The 19,581-nt window shown below is 39.6% G+C and overlaps 1 protein-coding gene across 1 annotated transcript; it reads left to right on the top strand.

The window, feature by feature from the left end:
• The first annotated feature begins 14,780 nt into the window (after nt 1–14,780).
• On the top strand, nt 14,781–16,216 carry LOC132983118 (uncharacterized). The gene is made up of 3 exons (XM_061049359.1): nt 14,781–14,906; nt 15,001–15,059; nt 15,205–16,216. Exons 1-3 carry the CDS (start codon nt 14,878–14,880, stop codon nt 15,978–15,980), a joined length of 864 nt encoding a protein of 287 aa, XP_060905342.1. The 5' UTR covers nt 14,781–14,877; the 3' UTR covers nt 15,981–16,216.
• Nucleotides 16,217–19,581: the final 3,365 nt, after the last annotated feature.

Here is a 19,581-nt window from a genome sequence, read left to right as displayed (position 1 = left end):
TAGCCGGCTTGTGTCTCCATATTTTGACTTGTGAATTTATAGTTTTTACTTTTGTATCGGGATTCATGTGATGAGAGCTTTGTAAATAGTAATTTTTTGTAGAATAAAACTGAAGTAGGTTTCTCCATGCATATCAGGAAGACACAACTCAGACTAAAAAATACACATCATTGATTTTATTCTCAGCATGCTTTGCTTTTGATTACTAGTTGTTCGGGATTTTATTTCTATATTTCTATAAAAACTGGTAAAAACTAAAAAAGTATTCAAATACAAAAATATCTTGTAAAATCAACTGTTAATAAAAAACATTTTTAAAGCAAAAACTCAATATTTAAACTGGTGTTTTACTCATTTTAATCAAGTCTGTCATATTAGAGCAGTTCAGTCACATTTTTCTTGAGCTGGACTTCCTCCTCTGACTTGCTCGCTCTAAATTAAAGCTGAAAAATTCTATTGAAACAGTCTTTAAACAAATTCATTTAAAAAAAATTCAAATTGAATAAAAGCATGTAGTCTGCGTTCTATTGTAATATCTGTGATGAAACTGTTTTCTCTGAATACTGCATAAAGTGCTGAAGCATCAGCTGCCATCTCTATTACCTTGTATTCACTCTGATCTGTTCATTGAGTTCATTAACACAGCATAGCATTAATTACTCCTGATTCCTTTTCATTCACAGAACAACTCGTTTCCTTTTTGATGCTTGCTGCTTTGGCTTCAAATCAACATTTTCCTTTGCATTCAGCCGTTTGAAGGAGTTGCTGCTCCTGTGAGCAGAAGGCAAAGTGCAGCAGGTGACTATGAGCTGCATCAATAAATAACAGTTTTGTTCCTCCTTGAGTCCACTATAAAGGTTTTTACTGTCAGTGGACACATCTAAACCCCAACACATAGCGACACAGAGTTTATCATTTAATACTGCGTACACCCGGCTCCACATTATAGTCTTTTTCCAATTTGATTTCAAATGCATGAAACAACTGGGTCCCATATATCTCTGAGTTTATTCTCATCAGGTAAGAAATTACAAATGAGATTCTGGAAAAAATATAGAGGGCCAAAATGGAGCTTTCTAACATAGTCTAAATTAAATAAAATGCCTTTAAAAAAAAAAACAAATAAGACTGTGTTTTTTTCTCCTTTAGAGATGCTATGCAGGTCCTTCATTTGCAGCACAGTCTGGAATCACTGAGCAGATGAAAATGTGAGCAGCTGAAGTGGTGTGTGTGTTGCTGTTTCCCGAACAAATGAGGTTCAACATCAGCATCTGGATAAGAAGCAGCCCCTGCAGATGTGTAATGGTCATTTAATTCTATCAGACAATATGTATGAGAGTTACTGGGCCTTTAAGTGAGCAGGACCTTATGAATATTTATGCTGTGTGGCATGTTAACTACATTGCAGGTCACATAACATTTGCATATTATTGCTGTTAATGGAGGTTTTAAACCTGCAGATGAGTGGAGTTTACTGAGTCAGAACAGTCCTTTATTGTCCCTGTATTGTCCGTGAGTATAGAATCATTTGTTTTCAAATGCTGCCACGGCATTGTGAGAGGTAAGTTACTGTTTAGTGTGCAGGCCAGACTCTTCTAGGCTTCTGTCAATTAGGAATGAAATGATGTAAAATGTGTCTGTCTTTTTGTTCATTGGATGGAAGCGAGTCTCGATACGATCAGTAAAACCCAGATCTTCAGTTAATCCTGAAAAACATTATGCAACACTAGCATGACATAAGAACCTGCAGGTGAAGTCATCTGATGTGTACAGACACAATCTTGTTTGATTTTTGTTTATCAGTTTGCATATTTCACACAAACGTGGAACCCAAAGTACTTCACAGAGGAACAGAAATTGTCAACAATAAATACGATTTTAAAGAAATCAGATTACAGCGGTAAAAAAACATAAAATGTTAGAAATCACTGCATAAAAATCTTTTTTTTTTAAAGTGTATGTAAGACAATTTTTTTACATGTGTTATGCCACTTTTAAAACAATTATGACTGTATAATAATTTTGGCGCTATACATGAAACTTTCCTTAAAATTGTTCCACATTAAAATCCTGATAGAACACCTAAAAATAGGTCTTAAAAAATTCACAGAGAGAGCTTTTAGTTTTGATACTGAAAGTCAGGCATTTCAACAGAAGGTTTTCATCGCTTCTTATAATGTGCATGATTGCCAGTTCAAGGCCCCGATTCCGCCTTGTGAGCTAAACAAGGTTCCATCTAAGAAAACTAGACCTCAGTAAAGGTCATCTTATTGAGACACCTGTTTGATCAGCGGGGTCACCAAGAGAAAAAGGCCGCAGCCAATGAAAAATTCAACACGATTTCAGTCAGGGACAGGGGAAGCCCTTTGATAAGCGGATCTACGGTATAGAAAACCAGACTGACAGATGAATTGATGAATAAAACACTAACAGACTTTATAAGTGAGATTGATTCCATTTCAGATCAATGCTACTCATGCTTACCTTGATGTGAGGGAGCAGGTAGAACCATTCTGAATCAGAGCACATCCTCACCGATCTCCAGGGAGCTGCCACACACTTCAGTGTAAAAAGACTGACTGGAATATTCAGCATTAAGTCGACTTGAAGCTAATGTCACTGCTCCTCCATTCTGCAGCTGGCTTAAAACACGCACAAAAACACACACACCAACTCTCCTGGGTTTGAATGCTAATGTCTGTGAGCCACACCTTCTCATCATCTGGTGAAATCTCAAGATGCACATATCCACACTTTTTTTAATTGTTAGTTTGGAGTTTATTTACTTGTTAATGAAACACAAATGCACACTGCATCTTAAAGTGTATCGTGTTTATATGCTTTAAAGTTTAAACTCACTGCCTTATTGATACATTTAATCAACTGTTAGCACCTACAGGCCTGGAGCACCTTCATTATAATGTCTGAATTTGCAGCTTTTTTCCGCTTGTGTTTTCCATGTTTTAATTTTTAATTTTATGAATTTGCTGCATGTTTGCTGTAACTCTTTTGTTTTTTGCTTTTTGCTGCAGTTTCTTATTTACACACATTTCTATTGTTGCCATAACTTTGGACTTTTGGATGTGTTTTTGGATGTACAAAGTCTGAATTTGCTGAATCATTGAACTCTTCAGGGCAGCACTTTTACACTGATGTGTCACCACAATAAATAATCTTGAAAGAAAAACGTGCATTAAAAACCTGCACAGTGGAGAATCCTGCTTAAGTATCTTGAAATGACATTTGTTTTTAAGCCTCTATAGCAGTCTGGCTTGAAGGATGCTGGCTGATCATTTGGTTGGTCCCATTCTTTGGTCCAGACTGAAATATCTCCAGAGCTTTTGGTCGGATTGCTGTGAGATTTACACTGACCTTTCCTTTAGGCCAGCATGAGCTTGACATTTGTGGTATTAGGTGAAATGTCTCAACAAATACTGGATGGATATATTGTACAGACTTTTTTTTCACTTTTCATCTAGCATCATCATAAGGTCCAAAATGTCCAAAACTTGCTTTGTTATCTGCAAAGCTAAGGATGTCCCCATCATCCATAAGTTGTTGTGTACTATTACAAACTGCTAAGCATTACAAACCAAAGAAGTGGCCCAAAATGTGCATTTTTTTTGCAACAACAAAACACAACCTGCCTAAGGGGGCACAATCTGACAGCACTGACTCTCTTTGCCCCGCTAAGTGTTTTATGTATTACTACTGTGAAAACCAAAGTTTGCCAATGAAAGTCAGTGAAGAAAAATGAAGAGGAATTATCTACCTACAGGGGAGAAACTGGAAAGAGGGGGGGGGGGGGGAAGGAAGAGGAGTAACCGTCAGGAAACTGGCAGACATGATGGTGATGAATGCTGGATGGAGGACCCCTAATTGACTTTTGCCTCGGGCCCCAACAGCCTCTAGAAGCACCACTGCCCTGTAATATATTTCAACTTTGGTTTGAAGATGTTTTTCTTTCTTAATAACAAATAAGGATGTGGGTACTTTTGTTGAACAGGGTTAGCATTAGGCCTTTATGTGCTAAATCGTGAGCATGTTGCAGGCTGACATTTGAATTACACTGACAGTAACCCGCAGCAATACCTGACTGTGCATCTTATGGCCATAGATCTACTTTTTTTTTTACATCCAGGGTCTCTTTTTCAGTAGTTGCTGCTTCTGGGGGGGGGGGGGGGGGGTGGGGGGTTCGGGTTGAAATGCCTTATCAGACAGTGACTGCAAAAGTGGCATCTGCGATTAGATTCCACTTTAAGGCTTCATACATAAGGTGTTCACTCTGCAATCAATGTCTGCTCTCTGTCTTTGTCTTCTTTTCCTACGCTAGCTCGTCTCTTTTGTTTGTTTCTAAAATCACAAGCTTGTGCTGAACAGGTTGCCATGTTGAAGTGTTGATTTGAAATGCTCTTTTTCTGTCAGAGGGTTTTGTGTTTAGTTTTTTTTTTTTAGGATAAAGCAATTTACCACAACAAACACCTGATTACAAACGAGAGGGGCATGTGGGAGCGTAGTAGTAGAGTAACTTGTTTCGGCCATTTAGATTTTAATTGATGTCATTATGTTGTTTTTTTCCACAGTTGGAGGATTGAAGGACTGTTGACGTGTACATTTCACATCTGTTGCCTTTGGAATAAGAAGCATGACTGCATAGTGTTGTGTTTCTCTCTCTGATCTCTATATCAATGCATCTTTTGCATAAATAATAACATAAGTAAAAAAAAAAAACAAGTTAAACCAGTATGATGTTTGTTTAATTTCTGCATGCATGTTTTATCAGGGTGAAACCCAAAAAGGCCAGAAAAAGTAAAGTGTATTAAAAAAACTGAGCATCATACCATTAATAGAAAAAGTATTCAAAGACAAGAGATTAACATCCACAAAAGACCAACCACAGGATACGTATCAGTCTGTTATGATTTACTATACTCCAAATACTCAGCATATCTACGGAATAAGTTCACAAGGATGAAAACTAAAGACACGTCTCCAACATTTTATTTTAGTTAGTTTTGTGAAATTTTCAAGACCATCTTGTTTTGTTGTTTTGTTTGTTTTCTATTAACAATATTAACCTTTGAAATATGGTTTTATAATAATGAAAGCTGTATATTTGAATACAGTATGAATGTAAAAGGCCCAAACAAGAGTTGAAAAAGTAAAAGTAATCCACATTTTCAACAGATCAGTGTCATTCTCTGTATTGGAACTAAATAGTTGTATCATATTTATCCTATATAGCATAGGGATGTTATCATATAAGATAAATTCACATCTAGAAATGTCTATTTATTGTCCTGTCCTCTCTCATGGAAACCAACACTGTGTGTTTTTGTTGGCTTCTGTCACAGTACATCCACTGTAGTGGCATCAGGAAGTTAAATCTTCCTTCAGTGTACATGACCTTGTCAGGCTACGCCTCACATGTTTTATTGACCTTAGACCTGCAGCCTTACCCAGAGGGAATCTCCTCGTTCCTCAGCGGGCAGCATCTACCAAGGAGGGGGGTGGATGTGAACTCTGGCATACTGCATGTCAGAAGGTCAAATGTATAATTGGTCATGAACATGAAGTCTATCCTTTTCCACAGCATCATCCTCTTTGACCTGTTAAACTGACCCAGACCTTCACATGGACACACAGCGTAGATTTAATTACAGACAAACTCCTTTCTGCAAACACTATCATTGTAAGTAGCAGATGTACATTTCTTGATTTGAAGTCAGTATTGTTCATCCTGTTCTTATTGATGTCAGTCCATCAGGGTAACTTTAAGTGCAGCATTGACTTTCCCTGTTAGAACAGATGACACATGGCTCCGTGAAGTCGTGCTTTTGTTCTCCGAGGAGATTTTTCCGCTGTATTCGCATTACTGTCTACTTTCACTGCAAGCAAGCTGGCCAATTAAAAGCTCAAAAATCTGTGTTATTCAGCGAAACCAAATGACTGTTTACTGCTGTGCTGAAGCTTACAGTGTTAGAGGACTGAACTTCCTCGGAAAAGTTTAGGGGTGAGCTTCCAGATGGTCGACAGAACTGTTTACTGCACCATAGGGGAGGATGTGACTTCTGCTGCAGTACAATTAAGCTAGTCGCATATGACACTTAAAAAAAACATTACTATGCAGCTACTTGCCACGAAAACTTAACTAACTAGGTCATACTCTTTGCAAAACATGATAAAGAGTGGTTTATGTTTTACATAGTTTTTGAATGTATTTTTATTTGCTGAAACTACCCTTGTTTTTGTGTGGCCAAGTTTGTATCATTTTTCCATTTAATACACAAGGCAGCATGAGCACTGTAGTTTATACAGACATAATTACAATATACAAACAAAGGAGTAAATATTCTAAGAACACATTCACACTGCAAGCCTTAATGCTCATTCTGATTTATTGCTCAGATGCTCAGATGAAGACATCACAATCAACACGTTGTCTGTGCATGCTACTAGGATTAGGAAGTTTTCTCTCAATGACAATCAGGTAAAATAAAGTTTATCTGGTTTATAATCAGTTGAGAGGAAGCTAGTGAACCTTCTTGTTTCAGAGTCCATAACATGGTTGCCAGGTGACCTGGGTTCCCTCTCCGGAGTGTCTGGCTCCTATTCTTCTGCATCATCAGAGTTACAGTAACAAGTAGCTCTAGCGGCTGACAGCTGCGATTTATCACCCAAATTGTGATTCTGCTCATCCAAAACCGATAAGGTGATATGACCACGACTGCTTGTTGGTTTGAGTCCTTAGCTTCTTTAAACCTGGTTTTAAGGATTTAACTTTTTGTTGACACTGCATGCCACACTCTTCTGTGGCCATGTTCAGCCTTTTCTTTCCATGTGCTTTCAAACAAACGTCGGATGTGGTAGGGCCCCTCAAGTTTCACTTGCACAGAAGAGTCTCCCCAAATACTTATAAGGTTGAACAACTCAATGTCCCTCCACTCAAGAGTGACGTCAAGGTCGCATGCATTCCGACCTGGCTGTTCAGTCTGACAGATGTCTCATTGCACAAGATTTGACCTGTATCTAATTTAGGAACACATATGCAGGTGGCCTCAATCTGATTTGAAAATAACAGATTTCATTTCTGTGAAAGATTTGACTTCTCAGTTCAAACTGTCATAAAAAAAAATCTGATTTGAGTCACTTTTGGAAAATCAAAAGTGGGTCACTTTTGCCTGCAGTGTTAATGTAGCCTATTAACGGTTGACAAAGCCTTTTTTTTACTACTGATGGAGCAGGGTTGTCTGATGTATTGCCTCAAGTGATGTCACATGAGGCAGTTTCAGTTGGACAAAGTCTGTCGTTGTGAGTTAAGGTGGAGTAAGAAAAAAGTCACATTACCAGACCCCCTTAGCCTGCTCTTCTTTTTTTTTTAAGGTAGCATTAGTAATGGAATCTTGGACCGAATTTTTAAGGTGTGTGCATTATGGGTAATGTAGGCGGCAGGACTTTGACAAGGCAGATGAACAGATGGAAGAAAAAGACAAGATCTTTGTTCTGCTATATCATTGAAGTATTTTTTTTTCCATCTGTCCATTATAATTTGCTGGTACAACAATGTAGCAAAGTAAATATATAGTCAACTTACACATCACTTCTACATTATAACATCCTTGTTTTTGTTTTTTCAAATTCTGTTGGTAAAGTTCATTTCCCTTCATGGTGTCAAAGCAGTGCAGTTGCCAGGTCTGGAAGCAGAAGGGCAGGTTGGTGCCGACAGAGACGGCTGCACAGACACCATGAACAGAGGGACGGAGCCAAGACCTGCCAAGCATACGCAGACACCAGCAAGCCCCCCAAATGACACAACATATGGAGTACAGCTGAGAAATCTCTCCACCCTCCCACAACCATGCCATCATCTTTTCCTGCCACACAGCAGCTCTGTGAAAAACAGGCACCAAAGCTGTGATAGCAAGAGGAGAATTTGAATATCTATTTCTGTAACAAAGGAAACTGTGTAAGGCATTCTCAGAAGACATGCTAAACCGTATCCTGATTCATGCTGAGAGTCCCTCTGTTGAAAACATCTAATTCTGTATAATAAGTGAATCAGTGAAGCTTGTTGGGGAAAAAAAACATTTCCCCTGCAGTATCAAAGACGACAAGGTGAAACCTGAATAATGCCTCGTTGGAAAGACAGATGATTTATAGAATCAGAAATGTGCGCTGTTATAATTATGAATTCTTCTTTCTGTATGTTTCCCTCTACAACTGCGCTCCCCATGTGCGGAAGCTGTAGTCCATGGGCTATATTAGTAGAAGAAGAAGAAGAAGAATTTATACTTTATTGATCCCGCGAGGGGAAATTTGTTTTTTACACTCTGTCTAGTAAACATGCTACACAAACATGAACTGAAATACACACACATGCACAAACAGGATCCTGTGGACATGCACTAATGGAGAGGTCTCAGAGTGAGGGGGCTGCCCACGGCGGGCGCTCCTGAGCTTGTGGGGGGGGGGGGGGGTTAGGTGCCTTGCTCAAGGGCACCTCGGCAGTGCTCAGGAAGTGGCCTGGCACCTCTCCAGCTACCAGACCAATTTCCGGACTTGGTCCGTGCCGGGACCTGAACCGGCGACCTTCCGATTCCCAACCCAAGTCCCTACAGACTGAGCTACTGCTGCCCATATACTCCTTTCCTAGCATATCCATGATTCTCAGACATACAATTTGACAAGGAGTGGCTAAATGCTAACAGTAGCTATGTTCTGATGGTAGCTAACTGGTTACCAAATGTGTTTTTTTAACTCATAATACATCCAGATGTCTCTCCAGATGTTCAGTATCCATTGTCTTTGTAGTTTCTTATCATTTAGGAAGATTTAGAATGGATACAGTTTTTCAGATTTGCAATTTTTAAATTACTTAAAAGCCTAGGACATAACAGTGAGACACAATATTAACATTTAGGCTTTCCACACTGAGTGTGACGACACAGCAACATGTAATATGTTATGTTATATGGGAATATGGTGACTTCCCTCCTTTATTTAAAGTACAATCCAGTCTGCAGGCCTTTACTTTCTAACACTTGGCATTTGTTAGAAACAGATTTTACTGCAACTCAAGTTTCAAACCTTCGCTTTCTGTGAAAGAAATATTTGTAGGGTTTTCAGTGAGTTGAGACAATGAAGGGGTTAAAAAAAACATAGGGCTATAATCTCCAGATATCTCTGTCTGTTTTATTTTTCTCTCTTCCTTTCCTGGACCTAATTTCCATTCAAGCTTTTTCTTTCTTTCTTCTTGCCACAAGGTGCTCCATTGTAAAAGAATCGAGAAACTGACCAAAAACCACACCAGCAGCATGGCTATATCTGCAGGGCATGTCCAGATACCAGCTGGCCCTATACCCACCGACAGTTTGCCAATTAACAAACAGATAATAATGAACATACTTCCAGCTTCCCAGATTTTGGGCATTCAAAGGTTATTAAATATCAGAGAAACATCAAACCCATAGTACAAATGATGCACTTCTCCTCTACAAAATCAAATGGTAATCTTCCCGCTTGGATATACATTCTTAGATAAAGATTCATGCAGAAATATATAAATAATTAACTGGATAATGGAAAATACAGTAGCTCATGAAAATAAATAGTTAAAATGAAAACACAATAAAATCCTGAAATGCTATTAAAAGTCAAACTAATATGAGAACGGAGTAATGAAAAGACCTTGCTGCTGCTTCTTCTGCTGCCTTATTTGTTATAATTGTTCTTATCATCATTAATATTGTTGTGAAAATAATGAGGGAGCTGTTATATATTTATGAAACAACACCCGGCTCAGACAGCAGCTGGCTTAGTTGAATTCTGCCTTCAAGGAAAAGCAATTAGAGCCTCCTGATGAAAACCGTACACAGAATGTGTGGTAGCGAAAGAGGAAACGGAAAAACAAGCAGTTTGTACAGGTAATAAGGCATGGGAAACAAAACTAATGATTTGAACTGAAGAAAGTACACAGAGAAGACTTTGTAAAAAGTAATCAACTTGCAGAATGTACTTAAACAATACCGTAGATTTGCATGCAGATTTGACGTGCATTCGTTATCTCTCCATATCAGCTGGTAAGATTCTGCTGCTGAGCATCATGGGACTTATCGGAGGTGATTTTTGCTTGGATAGCAAAAACACCATGATGACATTTTTTTAAATTCATTATTTCTCTTAACCTGAGTGGCTTGCTCGGGTTTCTCGGCCTCTGTAGATTCAGACATCGCTAATTAATCTCCAACACTGAGCCAAGCACAGGGAGATGGATCGGGGGCCGGGGCAGCACCATGCAGAAAAAAATGGAACGCACCCCCATCCAAATGAGGCCTGACAGGTGAATGTGTCCCCTATATGCAAGCTCCTACATGCATGCTGCAACCATCCACACGGTGTATTTGTTGGGGGTATCACAAAAGCAGTATTTGCTGACGGCTACTTTTCCTAATTGGAGTTGAATTTAAAGGAACCATCCCGGTGGTGTCATTGCTAATTATACTTCAGGCCTTACAGCAGCTTATTGTCGCTTTTTCTCTTGTTATAAGAAGCCTGCAGAGAAGGCCAGATCTGGAGCTACAGTTAGTTAAGATATGTGAAGGTGGGCTCTGAAAGTGCCTAAATTAATCGTCTCAAATCGCAGACTCAGCACGCCTGGTGAAGACAAGACTCTATGATAAACGTGTGGTGTTATGATGAGATGAACTGGAGGGCTTTGGAATTTGAAACCATAGAAACAAGTGGTTCGCTACCTCTTGAGCAAAACTAATTCTCTGTCATATTTTACAGGGCTCTCACTCAATGTGTGTTTTTGACCATTTGTTTCTCTCAGAAACGGTTGCACTTTGTATGCGTACGTGTATATGTGTATGTGTCTCTGTTCCTCCTCTCCTCTCCCTCGCTCCCTCGCTCCCTCTGCTGATTGCTATTCTGGCTTTGGAAGCAGCCTGAGCCCTAGAGCTCAAAGAGTTCAGTATCTGTTGTCTAGGTGAGAGGGACGAGTGAGGAAGCAGCAGAAGCAACAGTCAAAAAAAAAAAAAATGTGAAGGAAGAGAAGCCTGAAATTCACTACAGTCGCTACTAAATGCCAGTGTATTCATCTAATTATCCATCATTTCAACGGGGAGGGGGGAAAGGTTGACAGGATGCTGTGCCCTTTTCTGCCTGAAAGATGAGGCTGATGGAGGAAACAGGAGGAAAAAAATACAAAGACAACACTTTTTTTGAATGTGCCATTGTCCATGCAAATCTCTTAATAATGTGCAAACCAACCATAGGATTTTTCTCATAAGATATACATAACTGAATCTGTCACTCATGTCACCTTAAATCATGTGCTTAGTCTCTTGATCAGATGTACGTCTACAAATGTACATCTTAGCAAAAAAACTGAATTCAGACATTTTTGTAAATATTAGGTTTTAGAGACTTTTATTATCCTGGTTCTTTCACTTCTTGTAATTAGACATGACATAAAATATTTAGTGTATGCACTTTGCCTTCGGCGTTTTTCCTCAACAAGAAATATCTATTCCGAGGTTTCGAATAGAAAAATCAAATGTCTGTCATTGTAATTCTCTTCACATCTGCAACAAGGAGTCCTGGAGATAAAGTTCTATTAAAAAACAAATGCAACAAAAAATATTAAAGATTAAAGATTGCAAAGCATGTATGCTCACTCTTTTTCTCACACATAACTAGACTCACATAAATAATCACACTCACACACACACACACACACACACACACACACACACACACACACACACACACACACACACACACACATACGCCCACACACAAACACTGGAAAAGACACTCCGGCAAATACTGTTTACTGATATGCGGATTGGGTTTAAGACCGGAACGCTGAGCATTTCAATCTAAACAGTAAACACTCTTAATTGGATTGTGTGCTTATGTGCTTTGATGTGAATCCTCTAAGGACTGTATATTATTAGGCCTAATTGATTCTGATACATATTTACACGAGCAGGGAAAATTAGTCCAAAGCAAATGAGAGTGGTTTCATCATCGATCTAATAGCGCCGCATAACAAGCCACCTTTTTTTTGGTTGCAGCAGCCATTACTGGAACATTGTGTCATTGCTGTGTCAGAGTTCACTGGTCATTTGGCAGCCCGGTGAGACCGCTCCGTCTGTGTCAACATCTTGTGGAAATGACACAGTAGACCCCTCCCCCTCCCGCTCATCACAAATGAGGCCCAGAGGGGCTGATGGGAGCTGAGCGAGTGGGCTCGTCGTCACACTGAGGTTGAGAGGTGGAGCGCTGATCCTCTGTAGCTGACCTCGTATACCTTAACCTGCCTCCAGAGATGTGTGTGTGTGTGTGTGTGTGTGTGTGTGTGTGTGTGTGTGTGTGTGTGTGTGTGTGTGTGTGTGTGTGTGTGTGTGTGTGTGTGTGTGTGTGTGTGTGTGTGTGTCAAACGATTCAACCTCGTCCACATGGGATGCAGGTCTGCTTTGGAGTCCCTGGAAATGTCAACCAGCACAAAGCAGAGTACAGTTCACTTTGCTGACAGACATGCCACCGCCACCAGTGGTGGGTATTGAACAGTTTGAATGTCTCAACTTTGTTTATAAGGAATGTGCAGTGTATAGAAACCAACAAGTTAAATAGCAAGGTTCAAGACATTTTGATCCTGTATTCCCAAAGAATGCTGCAGCCAAACACTTTTATTAATTATTTCCATACATAGTTATATTAATGTAAAATGACACATTCTTCATTTTTTCATGCAACAAAATATGTTCAAATGGTAATAGAATTAATAAATAATATATTCATTTATTGTTTGATTTCTTCCAGCCCACTTGCAGTACATAAAATGACCACTAGGAGGCTGTGGTCCACACTCTTTGGAATCTTTTTTTTTATAGACAGTCACAAGTAGACATACCAAGGTTCAAGAAAGTCTTGCCCAGAATATATTTCTGTAGATTTTTGTTGGTGACAGACGGTTAGCTTCAAAATGTCACAGCCCAAACTAAAAAATAAAAACATGTTCATGTTCTCACATGACTGTGACAATTATTTGAGAATAAGATAAAGTGTTATCTATTTTTCTATTTCATTAACAGAAAATAATTTGAGAAAAACAATCAAAGATAATCCATCCACATAGTTGTAAAATCTAAAATTATAACTTTCAATTCATTTATTGTTAATAACCTCTTGTGGACCACCTGCAGTACCTTATCGGTCCACAGGAGGGCCACTTTCTGGAATCACTTACCTAGTCCATTGACTAAATAATACTGACTATTTAAAACTAAACTTTAAGGAAAATCAACACCTGGAAATAATTAAGCATGATAAGAACTAAAAATAATGACTAATTACTATTTTGATTTAATAGTGTGACCTAAGTCCCGTCTGCTGCGTCTGCGGCGATAATGACGTCACTGTTGTCGCACAACTAAAACGTGCAGCAAAGCCAGCCAGAGCTCAGTGATAAATAACGGTGGAATTTAAATGATAACTAATATTACACTGAGCGTATTAAAAACAATTAAATGCAATGAATAAATGTGTAGCTCTGTGTTTTTTTTAAGAAAATAAGGGAACTTCACACCACAAATGATTTATCTGTCAGTCATCATCGAAAAACCAACATTATTCTCTCTTAGAATCTTTACACTTTATTCACGCTGTTCACACTCCTCTCGTCCATCTGTCATATGAGAGCAGTCAAATGTCCATGTCTGCTCGTTTACAGCTTAGCTCCGTAACGCATGATAGTATATTGCTGTGTTAGTGACCATTGGTTGAAGACTACTTTGCTCAGAATTTGGACAGCACTACAAAATGCTGTATTCCCTTTAAAGTGCACTATAGTAAGTAGTGTGTGATTTCAGAGCGAGAATATGATCCAGACTATTCGTAATAACAGCCAGATTGTGTTGGGAGCAGAGGAAAAGGTCTGTAGGTTGGTGCCACTTTTTGGCTCCACTCTCCCGTGGGGCGACACCGTGGCAGGAAAATAACACGAGTTCCTCGGCCGAGCAGACATTCACATCTTTGGTCGCACATCACCTGCAATTTAAATTCCATTACTTGCCGTGCCACACTTCAAATAAAGCTGGGGCCTATTAATTACGAAAGTGTGGGTTCAGGGTAAAAGGTGAACGTGCAATTACAGAATTAAATCAAGCCCTCGTTTTAGCTTGTCAGTCCTGACAGAAATAATTTGAGTGAATTATTAAATGCTTCCCATGCTCTCAGCTGCTACATTGTTGGCTCAGACAGACCCAGCAGCATACCCAGAAACCAAGCTCTGCTGCTTTTGCCTTTAGAGTGAATCATTGTCTCTTCTCCAGGTAGTCTGGAACTGAACGTTTGTGATCAAAGACAAATTACCCATACGTAGGCATCTACAATTTTCTTGTGTTCTTCTTCTTATTAATTATATCCAAAAAGTAAAGAAGTGATTTTTAGGTTAGGAAATATGAAAAGATTCTGCTTACACATGTATTTTTTCCACTGGCTGCATAAACCATTATTTTCCAAAACATAAATGAATAACACAGTTTTCACCCCTGCTGCCCGCACTCCCAGCTTTAAATACGCTTCATTTCTTTGGAATTAAAAATGATAACAAAAATACATTTTTTGGGGTAATTCTCTGCTGCTATAGCAAGCAGTTTAACTAATTGCCTGTAATGAACTAATTTGCCAGTGGCTGACTGGATACAGTGGTTGAGTTTTGGTCTCTATGACAGCCAGCTGTCTGTAATTAGTAAATCAGAGCCAGCTATAGGGTGAGGTTTGGGGCAGTCAGAATGGCTGCAAAGGAAGTCAAGAGAGGCGAGTGCTTTCTGTAATTGTGTTGCCATTTGTGCTGATATAGCTGCAGGGATGAGTGTACCTCTGCTGGTTTGTCTCAGGTATTGTAAATCTGTTTCCTGGGGGTTAAAAAACCACAATCATGGCTGCTCAGTGCTGTGCTGTTTGGCTTACAGTGTTTGCTGTCTTCTGCAGCGCTGTCGTGCTTCAGTGTGTGTCAGCTGGAGGTGTGTATTGTGCTAAAACAGCGAGAGGTATGTGGTGCACTTTGATTTATGTCAGTACTTTTTTTTGATTACCAATCAGTGGTATATTTGACACTTTAAAGTAATGAAATGGCACACCGAGAATAAATACAGCTTTTATTTTTCATTACTTCTGCTTTTGTGTGTGCTGTAGCACGTGCAGCTGCCTTGGGATTGGATTATCCTGGAGTCCATGGGGCCCCTGGTCTCTATGCACCAGCTCACGAAGAGATGCAACCTCGCACAATGACTCAAACTTCCAAAAATAATGGACATGAAGTGGCTGAAACTGGGCATGACATGGCCTCCTTTGTACAATATCAACCAGGAGTGAGATCCCTCGATGACAGTTTACATGAAAAAGCTCCCCCCAGGAGTCTTGAATCTACATTTCTACCGAGCCATGGCATTTATGATCCAGAATACCCCAAACTCCAAGGGCTTACCTTCCCCAGAGGACGGTCAGCTATTAACCACAGGCCCAATTTTGAGCAGGTCAAGCATGTTGCCCCTGAAGCCCCAAGCCGGCCTGACCTTTTAAATTTGAATTCTCAAGGTCGCAGCGAGCCACCCTCATTTGTCAACAGTGGGTATGACCTTGTTGTTGATGAGTCCGTCCCAAATAGACGTGGCATGTATCTGAGTGGGCCACCCCTGCCTCGAAGCAAGGGTCGTGCCACTTACCAGAGGGGTGACGGCCCGGGAGGAGAACTCCCTGTCCTTGGGTCAGCCGGATTCCCCAACAAAAAGCCTGTCAGAGTGAAAACTATCCAAGGTCCTGCTGTGGGTAAACAGAAGTGGAAGAGGTTTCCTGTCCGTTTTGTTCGACCTCTGCACAGAAGCATTCATTTCAAAATGTTAAATCAAGGTATACCAAGTCTTAGACGCTCATTAAAACCGAAATCAAGTGATTCAATAAAAAGTCATTGAGCTAAAGGGTCTGACACAGAGGGAGGCTGCCTTGTCAGATACGGTCTATTTGAGGTGTTCATTTAGTTAACAGGCAACCAGTTTGTGCAGAAAAACAACGCGTGCTCATCATCTATTTGTCTGTCTTTCTTTTACCTTTACCAAAAGAAGAATTGTCCAACTGATCCGTGTACGAGCTCCTGGATGTCTCAACAAAGTCATATTATACAATAAACATAAAACTAAATTCCTTCTAACTCTCAGTGCCTCTGCTTCTTTTCTCCCCTCTTATCAGAGTGTCTCTCTGAGGTCTGGATGTTACCAGAGTGCCATCTGTTGGTACTTGTGGGTATATCTCTTTTGGCTCACATTGTTGTACACAGGTGCTGCTTAACAGAAGGTCAGCCTTTTAACAAATCCTATAATCTGTTAACAATCTGCCGTGTGCGAGTAGTACCAGTAGATATGCTAATTTCTCCACATAACCTTGGTCTTTTAGTAATGGCATGTTTCACTGGTGGTCTGGCATTTCTGAAAGAGAAAATGAGGTGTTAAAATGCAGCCTATGAAAGGAAATTTGGGCTACCGTTTGCAAATATTCAATATTGACACCCACATTTTTTGTAAGAGCAGAAACTTCAAGCACAGGGTTTTTTGTCGATGAGATCAATCAAAAGAAAATGATTCCCTTGCTTTGATTGTTCACTGAGACATTTAAGTCAGTGTAATGGTAGGTGTGTAAGGTGGTCCTGTGATTGACCCATAAATCAATCAATAAGGAGTCATTTATGAGCGTCCGTCCAGAACACGAATAAGGAAATGACCAACAGAACAAAGTGAAGCAATCAACTGTTTATGGGCAGGGGGAGGGAAGGGAGGGGAAGCAGTGAAGAGCGGCTGTACATCATACTGGAAATCAGGTTGGGTCAAAAAAGGACGTTGTATATCAGCAGGAGCCAATTGGGAGCCCACATACTTGGTCATGTTATAGGCTTAATTTAAAACCTAGAAGTTTAACTATCTTGATCCGAGAGTATCACATGAAAAAGACAACAGGAAAAATGTTAACCCTTTTAGCACACGCATGTTCAGCCAGTTGTTACGGTTACTGTTGCTTTAAACGGTGTTTGTGTCCGCAAAATTTTTTAAATGAAATGTGCATGTGTCACAAATCCCTTTCCATCCAATATTGCTATATTCATAAAATCTAAAGCTCTGTTTCCACCAAGCGGCCCTGTTAAGTTTGGTTTGGTACAGCACGCATTTACTGGCATTTTCACTGTCAAAAATAACTGCAATGTCCTACTTTCTGGCTACCCTTCTGTTTGGGTGCCAAGCATACCGACCAGACCCTAAAGGGTGGAGCAGTCCATTGATTGGTCGGACAAAAAAACAGTAATAAAGAAGCTCCACAAAATGTGCCATGTTACATCCTGCCTACAAAGTAAAGGAATGATTGGTCTGCTGAACTGTAATGCATCTTCAGTACCGTCATTCATTAAAAAAAGTTCGATTCCTTGTGCGGTCTTGGTACTTGGCATGTAAGATGTGATTCTGCTGCAACACCCCACAGTTGTTTTTGCCTCCTTACCCTCAATCAATAACTTAATGACCCCATGTACAGTTGGAAGACGGAGGGCAAAAGTCAGAACAGGTCACAGAATCAACAACATGTGGGCTGTAGCTACCTTTATGGAACAAGGATTATCTGTCACACCAAGACAGGAGTGAATCGATTGACAGCTCGAACATGTTAGTATTATATTCGGATGAAGAAAAAAAACGTAGAGACAGCAATCTGAAGTGATTTCACAGAACAAAATGAATGCCAATAAGATATAATGCAGTTGAACCTATAGTGTTGCTATGACGTTAAAAGGATGACATTGATCTGCATTAGTTTTACTTCATGGTCATTTTAAGGCTGCTGTTTTTGTTGTACTGCTTTTTATATTTTCTGTTACTAATTATAAATCACCACCACAAACTGTTGAGTCCGCTGGTAGGACAAGAAAAGAAAATTGTTTTACTTCGATGAGCTTTGAATGCCCAAAGACTCAAGATCAACAGTAGCTTGACAATTTACAAAAACATACAGGTTTTGTGTTAAAATACTGTTTTGATTCAATTAACATATTTTGTATTGTGAACTTTCTTATTATGGCCTCGTTTAATAAATGTACTTGTACTCCAGGCCATGATCTGTTGTGACTGCCTGCAAACCGGACTATAGCTTTGGAAGCATGAGAGTAAGAAAACATCTATGCCTTTCAAGATAACCCTGAATGTTGGCACATTTTTCTGCATTCAAAAAAAAAAGTCAAATGAAATAGTGAACGACTTTGGCTATTTTAGCAGCCTTACCAAGGACATTAAGATATGTGCTGCTGACAGAAACTTATTCTGCAGAGAATATAACGACTGGACAACATGCAGTCATAAACCTGTACATTTCGGGGAGGGGGGGGGGGGTCAACAAGGTCCAAGCAGCATTTAATTATGTATGTCCATCAGATCACTGTCCACATACTGACACACAGTTAAAGTTTATAGAGCCTACAGACAAAGTCCTTCCTCTCAACCTGGTAGTCAGTGCAGCTTCTATCACTGATGATGTTTGCTTGAGGGCTGCAAAGTTCCTCTTCTGTTTGGTTGTTTTTCTTAAACAACAGTCTTTATTAAGGGACCATATGAACATTATGAAGTTCATCCATGAGCAAACTCATTCATTCTTTATGGAAAATACAACAAGTTATTTTAAACTGGTTTTTTTTGTATATGTTGTAGTGGTGCTTTTGGGTATATATTTAAAGTACCTTTTCATCATGCCATGATGAGAAGAAAGATTACCAAACCTGAGTTTGCACAGCAGGAACCTTACAAAGGACTAGGGACTCATGTACCTGGTTCCACTGCAAGAACCAGGATCTCTATAAAAGCCCAGAGGTTGTTATTTTACCCTAAAAGTCCCCACAGAGTGGGTAGTACTTTTACAGGACTCTGGGGGTGGGACTTGGAGGTGTTTAGACCTTGGTGATAGCACTGATAACAATGTCTTTGGGAAACCTTTAAAGCCCCTGAAAAAGTAACTTCTTAAGACCTAACTGTTGAAAAAACTAAAATTCTTGGGCAATTTTGGTCGAGAACGAGCTAAATAATTCACATTTTTTAAGGATAACACGATATAGTCTATTGTTTTTTCTAAATGTAAAAATTCCTTGAAATAAACATGTAAGCGTCCAGGAGAGATGACTTCATAATACCAGCAATTCACAATGGCCTGATTCAAATCCCCACCCTAAAGCCTATAGGCACTGAACCTCAGAGACTTTAATGACGCCAGGTCTGGAGTGTGTGAGTGCCTGAGGGCTTGAGATGGTACAAAACATTTTAATTAATATGGCACGCCAATTGCCGAGTGGTTAGTCAAGTACCCCATGTATAGATGCTGTAATCCTCAAAGCGGGCAGCCTGGGGTCAAATCCAACCTGCTTATTGTTACTTTCCCTCATGTCATTCCCTTCTCTCTCTGTCCCTGATTTCTGACTCTATCCGCTGGCCTGTCTCTCCAATTAAGCCAAAAAAAAGCCCAAAAATAAATCTTAAAAATAAAAATTATAAT

This window comes from Labrus mixtus, chromosome 11 (genome assembly GCF_963584025.1).
Source record: "Labrus mixtus chromosome 11, fLabMix1.1, whole genome shotgun sequence".
In the NCBI taxonomy this organism is placed as follows: domain Eukaryota; kingdom Metazoa; phylum Chordata; class Actinopteri; order Labriformes; family Labridae; genus Labrus; species Labrus mixtus.
The sequence above is the reverse complement of the archived record's forward strand: the minus strand, read 5'-3'. Positions and strand labels throughout refer to the sequence as shown.